A 20,521-nucleotide genomic window follows, 5' to 3' on the forward strand; every position below is an offset into this window, starting at 1 on the left:
GCTTCATGCATACCAGGCAAGCACTTACCAACTGAGACACACCCCAACCTCGGGTGTTAATTGTTTTTAGTGCCTGATTCTCCTTATTACACTTGAAACTCTTAAAACAAAGGGGGAAACTTCACCACACAGCAGTTACCGCTTAGATACGACACCACACAGACAGGGAAAAAGCCCAAGTAGTTGATTAGACTACATCAAATAAAGGACTGGACACCAAAGGCTATGACTGACTGACAGAGTGAAAAGGAACCTACAGAATGGCTGAGATTTACAAATATATAGAATGTATTAAGAGGGCTGGAGCGGTGGCTCAGTGCAGTGGTCTCAACCTTCCTAATGCTGTGACTCTTTTTTTTTTTTTTTTTGGTTTTTCGAGACAGGGTTTCTCTGTGTAGCTTTGGAGCCTGTCCTGGAACTCGCTCTGTAGTCCAGGCTGGCCTCGAACTCACAGAGATCCACCTGCCTCTGCTGGGATTAAAGGCGTGCGCCACCACCATCCAGCATGCTGCAACTCTTTAATACAGTTCCTCATGTTGTAGTGATCTCCAACCATAAAATTATTTTTGTTGCTACTTCATAATTGTAATTTTGCTACTGTTATTAACTGTAATATAAATATCTGTGTGTTCTGATGGTTTTAGGCGACCTCTATGAAAGGGTAACCTAAGGGGGTCACAACCCACAGGTTAAGAACCACCGGCTCAGTGGTTAAGAGTGTGCACTGCTCTTGCAGAGGAGCAGGGTCAGTTCTCAACACCCATGTTGGGCAACTCACAAGTACCTGTCACTCCAGCTCCAGTGGGATCTAATGCCACTGGCCTGCACTGAGACCTGTACTCAAGTGCACACACCCACAAGCATAATAAAAAATAAATGAACCTTTAAAGAAAACACACCAATATATTTAACAGCTTCTACAATGAAACAGTAACCAAAAGAATAACCTAATGAAAGAATAGCCATTTCTCCTAGATATATAAAAGGCCAATCAACACACGAAAAGCAGCCTGGCATCACTAACTAACATTAGGAAATGGAAATCAAACCACACTGGGAGCCCAACATGGGGGTTCCAGCACTGAGGCTGTGGCAGGACCATTTGAGCCCAGGAGTCGAAGAGCAGTTTGAGCATCACAGTGAGGCCCCCATCTCCAAAAACCAAATGAAAACAAAAATAAACAAAAACAAAGAACTCCACATCAGGCTGTTACTTCTCACCACAGACAACTGTTGAAAGGACGTGCGGATAGGAACCATGCTGGGAACTACACAACAGTGCAGCTGCGAAGAAACCAGCCGCGAGCGCTGCAAGCTTCCGAACAGAACGGCAGTGTTCTTCAGCAATCCCACTTCTGCATACAAACCCCAAGAACCAGAAGCAGGGACCAGGAAGGACAGCTACACACTTATACACATAGTGACATTAACTGTTAGAGTCAAAAAGCCAAAGAACAATGCAAATGTTCATGGAGATGAACAAATAAAAAGTCACATGCACTTGTAAAGGAATATTCAAACTTCCACGGGAAGGAGCTGGCCTGGGGAGATCTCCGGAACCCATAGAAGAGCCAGGGAGGTGTGGCAGCCACCTGCAATCCCAGCTCTCTAATCCCTGGGGCAACCTGGCTACCTAAACAAGCTTAGAATTGCTCAGCTCCAAATTGCTCAGTTTTAAAACGTGAGAACCTGCCTCACTAAAGTAGAGAATGATTGAGGAAGACACACAACCACCAGACTACACGCGCGCACACACACACACACACACAGCAAGTTCTGACATGTCCTACAACATAGACAACTGTGAGGATACTATGCTGAGACAAGCCAGTAACTGAATGAGAAACACTGTTGCACACGGTGGTGGATATGGCAGATGCCTTTAATTCTAGCACTCAGGAGGCAAAGGCAGGAGTATTTCTGTGAGTTTGAGACCAGCCTCGTTTACATAGCAGGGCTACATGGACAGACCCTGTCACAAACAACCTCTGAAAAATTCTGTATGGTTCCATGTATGTGGTATCTAGAAGAGTAATCAAGTCCCAGCACTGGGAGGCTGAGGCAGGACGACCACAGCAGCAGGTCTGAGACCAGAATAATGGTTGCCAAGGGCTGGGGCGGGTGGGGACCAGGAAGTCATCATTTATTAGGAACAACTTCTGTTCCACAAGATGAAAACCTCTGGGGACTAGCTGCACAGCATTATCAACATCTCACCAGGGACACATACCTTCTAATGGCTCATCCAGGAGACGGGGCACAGCTCGGTGACAGACACAGAGCTCAGCATGTGTAAAGCCCTGGCTCCATTTCCATCCATAAAGATTTTTTTTTTTAATGGTTTTTTTCAAGACAGGGTTTCTCTGTGTAGTTTTGGTGCCTGTCTTGGATCTCGCTCTGTAGACCAGGCTGGCCTGGAACTCACAGAGATCCGCCTGGCTCTGCCTCCCGAGGTGTGTGCCACCACAGTCCAGTGTAAGATGTGTATGTTAAGTATCACATTTAAACATTAAAAAGGGCTGCTGAGATGGCTCAGTGGGTAAAGATGCGTACTGCCAATCCAGACAGCTTGCATTTGATCCCCAGGACGAAGACAAAAAGAGAGAATTGACTCCCATAAGTTATCTTGACCTTCTTCACACATGCAATTTTGTGCACATCCCCCAACAAATAAATAAAAATGTAATTAAAAAAAGCAGTGTTCCCTTTTTAAAAAAATCAGTCAAAAGGAGCACGCCACTGCTCCCAGTGGTGAGGACCTCCTTCCTCACCTGTATCCAGCCCCACACCCTGGCTAGGAAAAGAGAAGCAGGAGGGCTTTGAAGTACTCACCGGCCAAAAAAAGCCACCTTCATGTGCCGCCTGGCCAGTACCTCGCTGATTCCCCTGACTTTGGACAGGTACCCTTTGACGTCCAGGACCTGCTCTTCTGTAGTGACTGGATCCAGTTCTGCATTCCTGTGGGTGTCTGGGAGGAGGATGACAGTGTGTCAATGTGTGGTTGGAGGAGCTCCAGAGTGACGACCTCCCTCGTTCGTTCGGAGGCCTCCTTCTCCAACACAAGAGCACCTCTGCTGACTCCCTGCTCTGCCACCAGGTTCAAGTCCCAGACTCCCTACTGTGGTCCTACTGTGTGGCAGCTATAAACAGACTGGGAAGCAAGAGTGACAGGATTCCCCCATGCTGCATCTTCTTTCATAAGAACAGCAGCATCTACTTCCCAAAGTGTCTAAAAATGAAATGAATTCAAATGCAAAGTACTGGGTGAGCACCTCAACACTGACTCTTTACTTCAGTGTTTTTTTCTTTAAAAAAGAAAAGTGCATGTGTGTGTGTGTGTGTGTGTGTGTGTGTGTGTGTGTGTACAAGCACATAATGGAGGGAGTTTATGTACATGTGAGGTCAGAGGACAACTTTCTGGAGTCAGTCCTCTCCTCCCACCTCCACCTGGGACCGAGGGTCTCATTCAGGTCACTAGGCTCGCTCAGCAAGTGCCTTTACCTGCTGAGTCATCCTGACAGCTCTCATTTTCTTTCTTTTCAGATTTTATTTATTTTCATGTTTATCAGAGTTTTGCCTTCATGTATCTATGTGCACTATACCTGTGCCTGATGCCCTGGAGGTTAGACAGAGCATCAGATTCCCTAGAACCAGTTACTGATGGTTGTGAACCACCACTCAGTGCTGGGAACAGAACTTGAGTCCAGTGCAAGAACAGCCAGTGCTCTTAACTACTGAGTCATCTCTCCAGCCCCATCGCTCCCATTTTGTATTGACAAATGCTTACAAAGTTCTCGAATACCAGGCACTGCTATAGTCATTTTGTTGGTTTTTTGGGTTTTTTTTTTGCTTTTTGAGACAGGGTTTCTCTGTGTAGTTTTGGTGCCTGTCCTGGATCTCGCTCTGTAGACCAGGCTGGCCTCGAACTCAGAGAGATCTGCCTGCCTCTGCCTCCTGAGTGCTGGGATTAAAGGTGTGAGCCACCATTGCCAGCCCCCACTTTTAACTCTACCACACCCTCTCCCCAAACTCACCAGCCTCCTCTCCCTCTAGGCCTTGCTTGCAACTATCTACCCCAATTCACTTGATGCTCTAAAGACCAGACACACTGCTGTGAAGTAATGTGGCTCATTTCCACTTGGCCTCAGGTCTAGCATGGCCAGCACAGGCCCAGGAAGCCTTCCCTGGCTGGCACACTGCCGCCTGCGCAGATCCCTGTCTGTACATTCATAGCATGCTGTACTTCTCCCCGATGTAACTGGTCAGCACACCTGTCTGCATTATCTACCATGTTACCATACGATGGTTGGACCAGCAGGTGCCACATCACTGGAGTGGATGGATGCTTAGAGGACTGTGTTGCTTTTCTCCAGTGCCCTTGACAGGCAGATGCGGGGGGGGGGGAATCACTACAGAAGATGAACTGAGCAAGATCCAGCCTCACCCTTCCACCGATAAGTGCTTCAGCTATCTGACAAGCAGATGGGTGTTTGGGCCTGCAGCAAACTTGCAAATTACCAGGCTGGCAGTCCCCGTCCCAAGAACACTCCCAAAGCATCTGGAGTATGACAAGTGGCATGTCAGAGACTACCTAGTGAGTTTTCCCTCTAACTAGTGCCATGAAAGGAAGTGACCCAGCCAACATGCTCCCATCCAGCAGTCACCCCACCCCAGATGCATCAACATTCCTCCCTTATATGGGCACATGGGCATGACCTTTGCAATGCTTCACAGGAGGAAGCTGGCTCTCAGGCACATGGCTCCACCGAACAACAAGCGCCTGCAGGCTGACTAGCTCTCATTATTTGCCTGGGTAGGAAGCCTCCTCTCCCCTGACCGGGGCAATCTCAAACACAGCTCCAACACTCAGCCTCTTTCCTTCCATGTGGTCAATAAACAAGGGCCTCATATTTTTCACAAAAAGACACATCAAAGAACTGAGACAGGACACCTTCCCGAAACACCTGCCTGTCCACAATATCATGTGAGTGAATGACTCAGAGCATAGAGGTCAGTCGGGCTCTGGGAAGGCAGCAGCCTGCTCATCATCTCTGCATACCTAGGCCCAGCTCAGGGAAGACAGAGCAGAGCTACTGCTAAATAAACAGGTCGTGACCTGCACTCATTTCAGCCTCAATCAAACATTCAATTACCCAGGGGACATTATTCTTTCCTTAAGCCCATGCCCAGGGCAGGGCACAGGTAGGTTAGCAATCTGGACATGATCCTTTTCTTTAAAGGGGCCTCATGTACCGGCTTGCCCATGTGAGACAATGAGCAGGCTGGAGAGATGGTCCACCTGAGCTAGGGGTGGACCCTTGCACCACTGGGTCTGCCAGGTTCTGCAGGTAAACCTGAAGATTCTGAGTCTCACATGAACCCCCCTTTCATACAAAGGAAACCAGAGACAGAGAAGACTCAGCACCTGAGTCTCCACAGACAAGCTCCAAACCTATAGCCAGACACCCTTTAAGGGAGCCTGATAGCTAGTGGCTGGAACTGCCCGCAGACAGAGAGGGGTGCTGGGAAGTAGTCCTCCACCGACAGAGGCTGTGCTCAAATTAGTAACTGGAGAAAATCCACAGTGACATGAGTTTCCTGCGTGCACTTCTATTGCCAATCTAAAAATACCAGCCAGAGCACCCTGTCTGGAATAATCAACATCCAACAAACAGGGTTTGGTGCTATGGCAGCCAGAACTAGGCCAAATAAAACACATAGGTTGTGGCATGAGAGACACCTGGGAAAAGCTAGTCACTCTGATACTAAGGCATCACTAACTCTCAAACTTTAGTCTACTTGCCTTTTAGTTTTCTGTTAGATTAGTTTTAGGAGACAAGGTTTCACAAAGCTCAAGATGATCTCAAACTCATCAGCAGCCAAGACGTTCAACTCTTGTTCCTCCCACTGCAACTCCAGGGCTGGGATTATAGGCATGCACCACACACCTCTGCATGTGATGGGGACGGAACATAGGCTTTGTGTAAGCCAGGCTTCACCAACAGAGCAATCACCACACCACTCCTCCTGCCTGCTTGCCTTTTTGATGAGGATAAGATTCACCTATCCCTGAGAGGACATGGTGGCACATGCCTTTAACCCCAGCTCTCATGAGGCAGAGGCAGGTGGATCTCTGAGTTTGAGGCCAGCCTGGTCTACAGATCAAGTTCCAAAACAGCCAGGGCTACACAGAAACCCTGTCTTGAAAAAAACAAAAAAACAAAACCAATCGCCTTCACACGTTTCTGTGGAATCCTAACTTAGCAGTTCACACCTGATCTTCCTGGCTCCTGGTACTCAGGATCCACAGGGCTCCAAGCAGAGCACAGGTGAGTGAAGGCAATGAGACACCTGGGCTTGAGTTTCCCTAAAGCAGGCCCACTTGGGACCCCCATATCCTGCTACTCGAATTTCTCACAGGGCTTGGCTGAGAAGGGGCCCAACTCACCTTCAAGGAAGCTGGCACTCTCTTGGATGTAGGCCCCCAGCTGCTCAAAAATGCCATTGATCTTTTTCTTGGCAGTAACGAAGTGCTTGAGTGGGGAAGCATTCACCTCAGCCATGTGTCGCTTATCCTTCTTGACGGTGACGATGGAGTTGCATCGAGAGAAGAGCAGGGACATCTCGCTGCGAGAGAACCAAGACTGTATGAACACAGGCACACTCGTGTTTGGCCAGGCTGCTGGGGTACAGAGGTGGGAAGAGAGCCGGGACCACCAAGAACATGGGGTACTCCAGACTCTCTCAAGGGAAGCAAGGTCCCAACACCTTTAGCAGGAAGGGCGTTCTCAGTTCACTTGAGCCCATCTTCGTGTCACACTGTGTGGATTCACAAATGCCTGGTTGCAGAGCCCCGAGCTCAGGCTTGGTGCTGGCAACCCTCGCCTTGCCTGTTCAACACTGACTCAGAGAGGGGAGGAATCTTGGGATGACACAATCACACACACAGGAATCCTCAGGTGGAAAAGTGGTCGAAACTGGACCTATCTCCTCAACACCATCACCCTGAAAGAGCATCAGACAGTGAAAGCAGAGTGCACTCAAGGTCAGGGTTACCCACACCCTTCCAGGGCTACTTTACGGTCCAGGAACACAGTGGTCCTCATTCCTAATGGGGCTTGTTAGTGTGCTTACTTACAGAGTAGAGACAAAGACAAGTGATCTTCAAGTGACAGAGATCTACTTCTAACACTTGGGAGCTGGAGCCAAGATCAGGAGTTCAAGGCCGGCTATGACTGCACAGTGAGTTTAAGGTCAGTCTGGGCTACAGAGATCCTGTCTCAAATAAACAAATAAATGACAACGACAGACTGCCAGTTTCTCCTATGATAGCATATGACAGAAGCCTACTTGGAAATGAAAGGTAAAACCCTGGGCATTTTGCTCTCTGCTAGTCTATCTTGCTCCTCTTTTTTTCAGTTTCACACATCTCCACAGAAGCCACGACACTTAACTCCAGAGTCCTAGAGATCCTTGATCAAAGGTCAAAGCATACACCAGTGTCTCCCAGGTGTTGTTGGCCCCCAAGTGGAGCCCTGGAAGGTCCTACTTAGAGTTCCAACCATGGAGAGAGTTATTTCACCAGCAAAGCCCGCAGATCCTGGGACATGGAAGGGAAAGGCCCTCCCAGGATGAGGGAAACGTGCAGCTGTGTGCAGCTGTGTGGGTCTCGTCCTGTCACTCTGTGCATGGCCACCCTACCCATGGTGCCTGCCATCAAGCCTCCACCCCAACAGCCCTTGTTCATGAGTGTGCACACAAGATAACCCAACAATGGTGTCAACAGCTGCAACAACACAAGGTCCTTAGCAGGAAGAACAGCCAGAAAAAGGCACAAGAAGCCTGAGTGCTACAAGCGGATCTTTGAGAAAGGCCACCTTCAACGTGGGCAAAAAGACAGGTCCAGAGATGGGGACGAACCTGTGTAGCTCAAATCAACAAACCTGTCTGCATGTGACAGATTCTGTAGGGCCCAGGGGAAGGAAGGGAGCACACTGCCGTTTCCACCTTCCCCCTTCTTTCTTCAGGGTGTGTGGTGGTGGTGATGGTGGTAGTGGTGGTGATGGTAGTGATGGTGGGGGTTGTGGTGGTGGTACTGGTGTTGGTGGTAGTGGTAGTCATTGTGATGGCGGTGGTGGTGGTGGTGAGATAGGTTCTCATGGAGGTCTTGAACTTCTCATTCTCCTGCTCTATCTCTCAAGTGCTACAATTATGGGAGGGCACCACCACACCCAGCTTCTGAGACAGACAGGCTTTCTCAACTAGGAAAGACAACAGAGCTCAGAGAATGGGCACTAGAAATAAAACAACTCAACAAAGCAAAGGAAGAGTGCCTTGAAGTCATGGGGTGGGCGGGAACACGAGAACAAGAAAGGGAAAGGGGAGGAAAAAAGAGTGTAGGATGGGGTAAGGTTGCACAAGACAGAGATTTTGAAATCAACAGCAGAGTCCCTGGGTTCTTCCTGCATAAATGCACGCCAGTCATTTCACGTTGGAACCCTGGTTTCTCATATTCAACAAATAAGATATGGTATGAATTGTAAGATGACTACAGATAATGACACGGGCAGCAGGCTCAGCACAGTCAGGGCTCAAAGGTAGATACACACCTCATGGTCTCCAACAGTAATAAACTACAGCCAGATCACAAGACTCTCCCCATGGCCACCCAGCAATCCAGCCTAGGATGCTGGGCGCAATGTTGGTGAGTAACCCTACCAACACATCCTGTACTCCCCCACCCGCTGCCATGGAAATGGAGTAAACAGGTCAGCTGGAAAAGATAAGCAGTGCCCAGCCCACAAGTGACTTGCTGTTCCTTGATAGCCACTGGGCTTTTAGAAGTGGGTGCTTCCAAGGTGCAGGCCATTGTCTTCAAGCCCAAACCATATAAACCAAGAGCTGTTAGTGTTCAGTAAATGCAAGACTCAAGGGCATGCACACTAGTAAAGCCAAGTGGCTGGAGGTTAAAGGCCTGCTGGGTGTTCAGGTGGTCAGGAGCTGCCCTGATCTCACACCTGCAGCTATGCGTGCTAGCCCTGCAGAAACCTACCACAGCTGGCTCCAAGCTTGAATTTCTCTGGCTCTGCTAATTTCCCAGGCACAGTGTCTGCATTTGACCTTGCTTTCTGTCTAGAAACCACTGTCCTTTTCCATTCATTTTGCATACTCTTACTTTCCTCCTAGACATAGCTCAAAGTCACCCACACGCAGGGGACACAACCTTACCAGATTTTTCGTTTGAACTGCTTTTAAAATCACTTTCTCTACCTAGGTACTGAGCCTCTCGAAAGCCAGGCTTTGACAGCATGGCATGGTCCCCATCCCACCTTCCTCATCCACAACTGTGAACGGTACAGGCTGTGTCAGTGAATACCACTGAGGGAAACAGCCTAAAACCTTCCACCCCTAAATACCCAAATCCACTTTTTCCTGAAAAGCAGTTTCTAGCTAAGTATTTGGAGCTCAGCCAGTCAAGAGAGATGAACAAATTTTTCACATTCTGAAATCTAATCCAAAGAGCAAACTGCACATATCCATGTGCACAAAAGGACTAAATTTGTAAATATATACACAAAAGCCCCCAAAGAACCCCTGCTATCTGGGGCTTTTCCTGTCAGTGAGGTAGTGGGACGATGCTGAGTTCCTGTCCCTCTTCTGGAAAGCCCTGATAGGCCTCACCTTACCACAGGGCTCACTGCAGGCATGTGGGGCCTGTCCCCTAAGTACAACTGGGCCAGAGGTCTGGTTCAACATCAGTTACACGAATTTAGCTATGCTAAATGGCACACCCTGAGTTTCTGTGACATCCTCAAAGTGCTTCGGATTTTGGAGCACTAACAGCAGTATTTCCCAAAGACTGATCTCCAGAACTCTAGTACCCAAAGGTCCATGCAAAAAAAGTTCCACATGGACATCAATGTGTGAAACACTAGTACAGCCAAATCATTTCTGTGCACACGAATGTGGCAGAGACCTGGGAAGGAAGGCAGACTTAAACACAGTGTCACTGCAACTGATTGGCACTGAGCAATTTATTCAATGATGATACTTTTTTTAATGGCTTTTTTTTCAAGATTTATTTATTTATATATTCTATGTATAGAGATGCTTTGTCTGCATGTACATCTGCACACTAGAAAGGGGGCATTGGATCTCTTGAGACTACAGTTATAGATGGTTGTGAGCCACCATGTAGGTGCTGGGAATTGAACTCAGGACCTCTGGAAGAGCAGCCTGTGCTCTTAACCCCTGAGCTATCTCTCCAGCCCTAGTTTTTTGTTTTTCAAGACAGGGTTTCTCTGTGTAGCCCTGGCTGTCCTAGAACTCTCTCTGTAGACCAGGCTGGTCTTGAACTCAGAGATCCGCCTGCTTCTGCCTCCTGAGTGCTGGGATTAAAGGCGTGCGCCACCACCGGCCAGCAGGAAGACACTTCTTAACAGCCTGGTGGTGCACAAGTGCATTCCTAGCACTTGGGAGGTGGAGGCAGGAGAATCACCAGATTGAGGCTGGGAAGGAGAGATGGCTCAGCCATTGATAAAAGTTCTTGCTGCCACACCTAACGACCTAAATCCAATCCTCTGACCCCACATGGTGGAGGGAACAAATTCCCACAAGCTGTCCTCTGACCTCCACATGGGCACTGGGACCCACATGCATGCAAAATAAATAAATCTGGACAAAAGAACAAGAAGAGAGAGCTTAAGGTCCTCAGTTAATCACGGCCAGCCTGTTCATGTGACCCTGCTTTTCTCAAAAGAAAAGAGGGGTAAGGTGAGAAGAAACTTCTAACAGACTTTAAAATTCCTTAGAATTTTAAAATTCCTTAGATCTCACTTTAGGGAAAGGCTCACTCATCTGACAGTCTTCTCCCACCTCTAGAAGTTGCAAGAGCACATTTACAGCATATTAACTTAAGATCAGGAAACAAACCCAGTTAGGGACAGAAACCAGTATTAGCACTTGAAGGCCATCAGAAGCTTTGCCTCGACCCAGGCTATTAGTGGAGGAGCATTAGGTGTTTGCACAGCAGCACGAAATTCAGTGCAAGGTATTTGGAGCCAGGTGTGGCCCTGAATCCACATCACCTCCTTACCCAGTTTTATGTACAGCAACTCCTAGCAGAGAAAATAAAATGGGTCCAGAGATGGTCTGCTGCACAACTGGAACAGAAGAGAAGCTGAGAAATTGAAACAAAAGAGTATACAGGGTAACAGACAGAGCAGACTCTTAGAGCCATGATAAGGAGCCAACCTCTGCCAAGCAGAGGCGGAGAAGAGCCAGCACAGGGAGGAAGAACAAGGGAAAGAGACTGATTCTTCAGGGACCTTAGGAGATAGATCCTGGCCATGTTTTGAACTGTCAATTAGTGAAATCCCATGGAAGCAGAAAGGAGAAACAGCTTCTTCCAACAGAAGTTGGAAGCGATCAGCTCTGTGTTCTAGGGTCCCATCCAAGAGACTTGCCACCCGAGAGCCCCCAGAACACACTCTTTTGCTCTCAATGCAGATCCATGGTGCTCCAAACTACAGCTTCCACTTACTTTTTAGCTGGTAAGAGACCTTCACAGGGTGGGCATCGTGGACATGGTTGGAGTCAAAAAGATGAAAAGAACTTGAGGTCTCTTCTGTGCTGACTCAGGTCCAGGTTGGCTACTGATGGTGTTGACTCCACCTGTCCCAACTTTTGGAAAGCAAAAGGGAGCAGTCAATAGGCAACCAGGAAGAAGAACCTAAACATGTGCAAAACATGTCTAATTAGGTGTTAAAGCCAAACTAACTCATCCCTGAGGGAAGTTACTCACTGAGGTACTTCGGGAGCAGGTGAGGAAGTGTGGAGGGGGAGGGGAAGACGATGACAAGGGACACAAACACAGGCATGCACAAACACATTCTTAGCCACGTGCTAGCGCAAGTGTCAATGAGGTTCCCGAAAAGGCACATCCAGCGGAGAGAGAGGGAGCTGAACCAGGACAAGGCCTGGCCGTGAGGACGGGGAAACGGTCAACTAGCAGGGGTGTGGAAAGAAAGAGAAGGAGACCTGACTGGAAGCCAGCATCCCAGCTGCTGAAAAGGAACCCCTTCCATTCTCAGGTCTATGGAATAAACTTGGGCTTAGAATACTTAGATGTATGCAGTCATGTGGCCAAGCTAAAACCAAGGTGCACGAGCTGTGACTCCAAAGCTCACTTGTGTTTTCCAACGTAAGAGACAAAAAGCGGACAATTCTGAAAGGAGGGAGAGATGACTGAGAAAGCAAACAGGGTGGGGAGTATTACAAGAGACGAAGGATGGCACTTTTGCCTTTCTGCATCCAAACAGCTATCCTTTTCAGTATTTTCTGAGGCCTTCAATGTGCTAGGTGCTAGGGTCAGTGACGGATCAGAATAACTCCAACCCTCGAGGGTCTTAACGGTGCAATGAGAAGTCATACAGGTAAAAGGACCTCCGCCATAAATGGGGTAGGCAGTGAACTGGGTCCTGAAAACATGCTGGCAGAAAGAAAACAGAAAAGTATTGGATGAGAACTGGGGAAGGGTCAGGGGTCAGGAATGTGACCACAGGGCTGGGAAGACCAGGGTGCGGGAGCTTCGAGGAGCCCACCTCCCAGCCCTGGGTCCTGCGGCCCGCCCCCTGCTCAGAGTCGAGGAGGGCACGGCGGCGAGGCCGGAGCAGGGGAACGTCCGTGTGACCCGAGCCTGAGCCCGAGCCCCAGGGGCCCCAGCGTCCCAGCGTCCAAAGCTGGACGGCTCAGGACTCTCCCGGCGGGGGCCTGCCGGTTCCACCACCCCGGCGCGCTCGCCCTCTCACCTTCACCGTCCCGGCCTCGAGGCGGCCATCACACCCACGACGTCACTAGCTGGCGCCACACCGAGAGAAGAGGGAGGGGAGGGGGCTGCGCTCGTCACTCGCCCCGCCGCACCCCAGATGAGCTGATGGCTTAGGAGCTCAGTTACTTCAACCCTACCACTCCTATGCGACAGCGTCCAGAGGCTCCGCGCTCTAAAGGAAGTCTCCGCGTGCCTGGTAACCGTCCCGCGTCCTATGCAGATGACGTAATCTTTTGGGTGGGGTTCCCAATGCATCATGGGAGTTGTAGTTTAGATGGGTGCCAGGCAGGGCGGGGTAGGGCGGAGCCTCAAGCTGTCAAGCATGGGGGTTGGGGGTGGGGAGAGAGGCGGGGACGACGACAAGGGTGCGGATTAGAGGTCTGCGTGCGTTTTCATTTGTTGCTTCAGAACTTGACCCTGTAACACTTGCCAAGTTTGAAACCCAGACTTGCATTTCAAAATCTGAGAGAAGCGTCTTCAAAGGGAACAGACCGTTAGAGTGAAGTAATTGTCTTTCAGTTGCCTTTGAGGCAGTCAAAACAGCAGCCACTATGCATCAGGCACCTACTAGGTACCAGTCACTGAGCTGGGTATCTAACATACAATTTTTTAAATTTTCACAGTAGTTCTAGGACACTCAGGGCATGATTATCCGACCTCACATGTCACTCACTGACCCCTAATTTTGTGCCAGGAACTAGAATACAACCGACAACCCCAAACTGGGAGGGCTCCAAGCCTGGGTTCTGTAACATCACCAACCAGCCACTTGTGGCTACCGAGGCCCTGAAATGCAGCTACTGCAAACTGAGAGATGCCCCAATGCTAAATATGAAGAAAAAAATGCAAACTACCTCATTCATATTTTTATACTGATAGCATGTTGTTAAGGCTTTGGATAAACTAGACTAAATGAATACATTATCTTAATTAAATTCACATCTCTTTTTACTTCTAAAAGTATAGCCAATAGTGGAGGTCCTAAAATGGCTCAGTGGGTAAAGATGGCTGCTACCAAGCCTGCCAACTCCAGTTCCATCACCAGGAACCCACATGGTGGAAGGAAAAAACTCCACTCCTGAAAAGTTGTCCTCTGACCTCCACACATGCACCACGGCTTGGTGTATCCACCCACACGCAATAAGGAAATTCGGCTGGAGCCCAAAGAGATGGCTTTTACAGAGGACCAGACACCCCCATGTCAGCTCACAACCATCTGGAACTACAATGCAGGGGATCCGACATCCTCTTCTCTCCTCCATGGGCACCAGGGACATGTGTGGTGCACTTTCATAAGTGCAGGCAGGAACTCATACACATTAACTAAAAATAACAAACAAAATCCTTAAAAGCATATAATATGGCTCGTTGAATATTTTAAGTTACCCAAGTGGCCTGCATTTGTGGTGCGTACTACATTGCTTTTTTGTTTTTCTTTTTTTGAGGCAGGGCTGCCACTAGGTGGTCCAAACTAGCCTTGAACTTCCTGCTCCACTTCCCTAGGGCTAAGATTGTAGTCAATCACCACCACACCTAGTTCTCATGTTATGTTTTCTACTGACTGGCTCTGCCCTACAGCTGGGGTAGAGTCATGCCACAAACAGCTTTAGAGGTAAGTTGGCACTCCAGTTATGAGTCTCCAGGGAGGTGAGTCAGGGGAAGCTGGTCTGTAGTCACTGCTCCCAGGGCAGCTCCTTTCTGTAATGTTTGACTCTGGACTGGTCAAACCCAGCCCTTGCCTTAGCGTCTGGTGCGCACTCAAGTCTTAGCTGCACTGAGTGTCTCCTCCTCCATCATCCCCAGCCTCCCTAGGGAATTCTCTGAGCACAGAATTGTAGACTCCATTTCCTTTCCCTTTAGCAGAATCTTAACCCAAGATGGAGGCCAGGAAGACCTCACCTAAAATATCTCCCGTCCATTCCTCCTGTCCTGTAACCTCCCTGCAAGCTTTGGCCTAGGCCCTAATCCCATCCTAGACAGCAGAAGGAACTTATTAGCCCATTCCCACACTTCTAATTTTACCCTTCATCTGGGCTTTTCTGAACCAGAACTCCAAACCATGAGGCCTTCCTTTAACCCCTCAATGACTAAGTTCCTCCAGTACTGCTGACTGCCACTAGCAATGGGTCCAGGGAGAGCTGGGGTCCACCTGCAGGAGGCCTTCCTTATGTCATTCTTTCCTATTCTGATTGACTTTACCATGGTGGATGTGAATTACATTTGTAACTAGAAAAATAATCACTATTAGTTAAAAACAAGCCTAGACAGGGCATGGTGATTCATGTCTGTGGTGATATATTGTGTACCCTGATACACTTGCCTGAGGATCAGAGGATAGAGCCAGCCACTAGATTAGACACAGAGGTCAGGCAGTGGTGGAACACACCCTTAATCCTATCACTTGGGAGATCCACCATCTGGATCTCTGTGAGTTCAAGGCCACACTGGAAACAGAGACAGGCAGTGGTGGCACATGCCTTTAATCCCAGGAAGTGATATCTGGGCAGAGAAAGGTATATAAGGCGTGAGGAAACAGGAACTCACTCTCTTTAGGCTGAGGATTTCGTAGAGGTTAAGAACTAGTGGCTGGCTGTTCTGCTTCTCTGATCTTTCAGCTTTCACCCTGATATCTGGCTCTGGGTTTCTTATTAAAAGACGATCTAAGATTCAAACAACACATGTCTATTATCCCAGCACTCAGGATGCTGGGGTAGGAAGATCACAAGTGAGAGGCCAGCCTGTAATCACACGGGGAGTCTTTGAACAAAACTAAAGAATCTTTTCTTTTTAAATTTTTAGTGTGTGTGTGTGTGTGTGTGTGTGTGTGTGTGTGTGTGTGTGTGTGTGTGCACGCATGAGAGCTCCATGTATGTCGGGGGTACATGTGTGGAGTTAGTTCTTTCCTCTACCCTTTACATGGTAGGTTCTGGGAATCGAACTCAAGCCACTGGGTTTGTCTGAGTGACTAGAGGATGAGCCGACTCACAGCTCCAGTCTACACAGTCCACAAAGGACTGCTTGTTTCCAAGTGGAGTTCCAGCCCCTTTCAGCTTCCTTATCGTTTGAATGTGCTCTCTGTGCTAGTCAGATTTTTTTTTTTGTTAACTTGACACAAGCTAGAGTCACCTGAGCAGAGGAAATCTCAGTTGAGAAAGTACCTCCCTAAGATTGGTCTGCAGGGCCAGGAAGCCGCACTCCTCCACAGCCTCTGCCTTAATCCTTGCCTCCAGGTTCCTGCCCTGACATCCCTCAGTGACCGAGTGTGACTTGAAAATTATAACCTGAAACAAACCCTTTCCTCTCCAAGTTGTTTTTGGTAAGGGTGTTTTATCACAGCAACAGAAACCTAAGACACCACCCATGTTCACTTGTTGCAAACTTAATTCTGAGAAAGTCCCGTTAATGGCATTTGGAGAGAGGGCTTCTGGGGAGTAAACAGAATTAGATGAGATCATGAGGCCTTAGTGGAAGAGAAATCTGAGGTAGCATGTACCCTCTGCCTGCCCATGTGATGTTCGCCACCATGGTGCAGCTCCCAGAGGTGCAGAACTCATAGACTTCTATGGTTTTTTTTTTTTTTTTTTTTTTTTTTGAGACAGGGTTTCTCTGTGTAGCTTTGCGCCTTTCCTGGAACTCGCTTTGAAGACCAGGCTGGCCTCAAACATCACAGAGATTCGCCTGGCTCTGCCTCCCGAGTGCTGGGATTAAAGGCGTGCGCCACCACCGCCCGGCGACTTCTATGCTTTGATTTAGTTTGTTAATTGTTTTTTTGAGATGGGGTGGTCTCTATGTAGCCCAGGCTAGCCTGAAACTTCCCATCCTTCCACCTCTGCCTCCCAGTGCTGGGATTATACATGTGCACCACCATACCCAAAGATATAAACTTCTAACCCAGTTATAGCCAACCTGTGGCCTAGGGGTCACATGTGTCCCAAGACAGCGATGAATTCAGCTCAACACATTTGTAGATGACAGCATCATGTCAAAAGTTTGGATACCCCTGCATGTTTACAAATTACCCAGACTGTAGTACTCTGTTACAGTATAGCAATAGAAAAGAGACAAAAAGTCAATCCTGAAACCTTAGCACTTGGGAGGCAAAGGTAGGATAGCCTGGGCTACATAGAGACGCCATCTCAAAACCACAATAACCTGCCCCCACTTTCTCCATGAGAAAATAAGACTAAGACACCTAGGGAAATAGTCCTTTACAGTTTGACCTGCCTTCCCCACCTCCTCCAGCCACCTGCATCCTCCAGGCCTCAGGGGACTTGGCTCACCGGGACCCCACACTGTGTCCCTCCCTCCCCCTCACACTAAGCCCCAGCTTCAGTGGCATCTGCTGACAAGCCTTCTCCAGAACTACTGACATTTTAGGATAAATCTTTTTTGTCCATAGTGGTTAGGAGCTGCCCTGTGCATTCCTAGTCTCTGTCTACTAGAAGCCAGTAGCACCCTCCTTCCCCAGTTGTAACAACCAAATTGTCTCAGACATGGCTAAAGTCTCCCAGGAGGCAAAAATCATATAAATTAAAGCAACAGCTTATATTAGCTGGCCATTCCCTACTGCTCTACACAGTTTTGTTCTTATGGCCATTGTGACGTTTGACGTTTCTCACAGAGTCCAGAAGGAAGCACACATGGTTCTTTTTCTGCCTTCCAAATACTGATGCCAATCCCTCAGGCAAGGTTTTGATTGCTTCAATCTCTGAGACTATTCTCAAAGGCCTGTTCCTACCACTCACTTGCTATGTTCCTGAGCCAACGACTCTTTCTCCACCTGTGAAGAAGAAATAGCCCTCACCCAGGAGGGCCTGACTTGCACCAGCTTACTGTAAGAGATGGCTAGATGGTAGTTCTTAGCAGGGAGTGGTGGTAGCATGCCTGTAATCCCAGATCTTGGGGTTCAAACAGGAGGATCCTAAATTAGAGTCCTGCCTGGGCTACATAGATGTTAGATTTTTGTTGTTGTTGTTTTTTTGTTTGGTTTGGTTTGGTTTTTTTTCAAGACAGGGTTTCTCTTTATAACAGTCCTGGCAGTCCTGGAACTCACTCTGGAGACCAGGCTGGCCTCAGACTCACAGAGATCCACCTGCCTCTGCCTTCCATGCTGGGATTAAAGGCATGTGCCACCATCACCTGGCTAGATGTTAGATCTTATTAGCAAATGCCCTAAAACCAAACCAATGTGCCCAGGGGATGGTGGGGGCCACCCAAAGTTCTGTTCTTGATATCATAGTCTCAGCTGCAGAAGGGTGAGCAAAGGCTATAGAGGCAATGACAGGCAATGCAGGTCTTGACAACTGAAAGAGTATGGCCCAACCAGTATCCAGTTCCTGGTAGAGACTTTTAGAATACATTAATGCACCCTGGAGGCCACACGGCACTGGGTTTGGGAGATGGGAGTCCTAGTGTCTGCTGACAGTCTGACCTACCAGCCAGAGGCCCTTACAACCCTCCCTGTGGATGTCTGCCAGTCACGTGCACGCTGGCCCACCCCAGGCTTCGCTCATACAGTGGTTTGAACAACGTTTAATAGAACTCTCATCTCTGCCCCTGTCTCCGGAGGCATTGGGACAGGGTGACCCAGTACAGTGTGGACAAATCATGCCCCACCCCCAAGCAGGGTCAGGAGAGAACCAAGCTGTGGCACAGATGTCTTTCCTGCCCCTCTGGGAGGATTTCTGAGTCACAGTATCAATAGAGAACAACTGTTAGTTCCGGCGACACAGACTGGGGAGGGAGGGCTTCAACAGTCCTAAGTCCAGGGCTGGAGCTGGGGGTAGGTATGCCCAGATCTTGGTGGCACTAAAACCTGAAACAGAATCCTAGGGGCTAGATCTTCCACAGGTATTCTGGGCATAGCTTCTGACTCTACAGTCTCCCAGGCAGCTCGAGCAGAAGTCTGACCCCAGAGAAAGTCAGAGGAAGGAGGAGGGCCGGGAACTCCAGGCATATGAACATTACCACCGTCTCCTGGGACTGGTGGGAGCACCATGGGCAGCCCCAGTCTTGGAGGGGCGCTCCATCTCTGGTCTACGCCCGATCTTTCCAACTGGCAGCTTCAAGAGCAACAGGAATTCAGGAATCGGAGGTTGGACTGGGTTCCTTGGGACCCAGAGGTCCCGGGGGCTGCTGGGCAGTAGTTGTCAATGAAGAGAAAAATCTAACAGAAGCAGGCACTGGCCAGTTAGGGATCGACGAAGGACACAGCAATATAGCGGGTGCCCTTGGTGGTGGGAAGCCCTTCATGGTAGTGTGTGAGCCGCCCAGGGTGCAGGAGGGCCCAGCCCTTCCTTGGGGCTCTCACGGAGCAGTTGTAGCGAAGAAATCGGCAGCCTCCGCCCTGGGAGAGAGGAAACACCAGTGAGTTCTTTCCCCATTCACACCCCTTTCTCCATAGCTCCCTGTCCTCTGTTCTATCACAGCCAAGGAGCCTATCGGCACTGAGGTCTGGGGATGCCTTGTGGAGTGATAGTCATCAGCTGCCTGAGAACGGCACTAAGAGAAGCAGAGGCTGACCTTGGAGTCAGGCAGCCCCGAGCAAAGGTCACCTTCATCCTTGACCCTTTACCAAGTTTATGATTGCCCCAAGCCTCAGGTTCTGCGTCTAGAGACAGCTGACAGAAATAAGTAAGAGTACACACAGAGTTTAGTTTAGCCGGGTGTGTGGCAGGGCCTGTAACCCCAGCACTCAAAAGGTGGAGGCCGAAGCATTAGGAGTTCAGTGCCAGCCTCAGCTTCATAGCAAGTTTGAGGCCAATCAGAGATACATGAGACCTTGTCTGAAAAGCAAACACATACATACATACATTCATACATATAGCTTAGTACTGCTTGGGAGTATGGCTCAGCAGGAAAGCACTTGCCTAGTAAGCAAGAATCCCTGGGTTCCTTTAGCTCATGACCAAATTACTCATTCCTAGAAGTACAGACACCTGGTTGCCAGGGACAGTCCTGGGTAATCCTGGCCTCTAGTCATACTAGATGTCAGGAACTACCACGGTCTGACACTTCGGAATGTCTTCAAGCATCGCTAATGTTCCCCAGGGGTCAAAACTGCTCCTGGTTGAGAACTCATGGCTCAGGGCTATACTGCTTCACTGTTAACTTGTTTCGTTTGGCTTTGTAAAAGACGGGTATCTGCATAGCCCTGGCCGTCCTGAAGCTCACTGTATAGACCAGGCTGTATAGACCAGGCTGTATAGACCAGGCTGTATAGACCAGGCTCCGGCCACTGCCTCCCAAGTGCCGCTACACCACACGTAACTTCCCACTGTTGAGTTCTTGAAAATCACAGTTCGACAGAGCAAAACAGTGCAGAGGCTCCTCCAGCTTATATTCTTGCTGAGGCCATTCCAGGTATAACTAGAATGTGATCTCCTTGATGGAGAATCCCATGGAAAATTACCCAACTCTCAAACTGCTTACGTTGTGAAGCTCCCTGTCACAGCTGCCACGTGAGATGACAGGATGTGGCTTCTGCCTTAAAAAAACCCCAAGTTCTCATGCTGGGCAGGGTGTAGCACATGGAAGGCAGAGACAGGTGGATCTGTGAGTTCGAGGCCAGCCTGGTCTACAGAGCTAGTTCCAGGACAGCCAGGGCCACACAGGGAAACCCTGTCTCAAAACAAAACACAACCATGTTCTGGACACTTGGGGGTACCACTCAGGTCCCTGAACACTTGTGTA

At 49.0% G+C, this 20,521-nt stretch overlaps 2 protein-coding genes across 4 annotated transcripts in view; both read right to left on the reverse strand.

Moving 5' to 3' along the window:
* Positions 1 to 13,029, reverse strand: part of Mfn2 (mitofusin 2) — a 30,464-nt gene extending 17,435 nt beyond the window's left edge. Inside the window, exons 1-4 of one of the 3 annotated variants that reach the window (XM_052716540.1) lie at positions 12,810 to 13,029; positions 11,543 to 11,682; positions 6,449 to 6,627; positions 2,833 to 2,968 (exon numbers count right to left, since the gene is read on the reverse strand). In XM_052716540.1, coding sequence (XP_052572500.1) covers positions 2,833 to 2,968; positions 6,449 to 6,623 — 311 coding nt within the window. In that variant the 5' untranslated portion in view covers positions 6,624 to 6,627; positions 11,543 to 11,682; positions 12,810 to 13,029. Of the gene's footprint in view, positions 1 to 2,832; positions 2,969 to 6,448; positions 6,628 to 11,542; positions 11,683 to 12,277; positions 12,405 to 12,602; positions 12,763 to 12,809 lie in introns of those variants that run through there. The other 2 variants (XM_052716542.1, XM_052716541.1) reach the window with 2 other exon arrangements.
* Positions 13,030 to 18,345: 5,316 nt separating this feature from the next.
* Positions 18,346 to 20,521, reverse strand: part of Plod1 (procollagen-lysine,2-oxoglutarate 5-dioxygenase 1) — a 29,936-nt gene continuing 27,760 nt past the window's right edge. Inside the window, exon 19 of the mRNA XM_052717889.1 lies at positions 18,346 to 19,175. Coding sequence (XP_052573849.1) covers positions 19,020 to 19,175 — 156 coding nt within the window. The 3' untranslated portion in view covers positions 18,346 to 19,019. The remainder of the gene's footprint in view (positions 19,176 to 20,521) is intronic.

The sequence above is a fragment of the Peromyscus californicus genome, unplaced genomic scaffold, assembly GCF_007827085.1.
Source record: "Peromyscus californicus insignis strain IS unplaced genomic scaffold, ASM782708v3 Scaffold_5__1_contigs__length_169319896, whole genome shotgun sequence".
In the NCBI taxonomy this organism is placed as follows: Eukaryota; Metazoa; Chordata; class Mammalia; order Rodentia; family Cricetidae; genus Peromyscus; species Peromyscus californicus.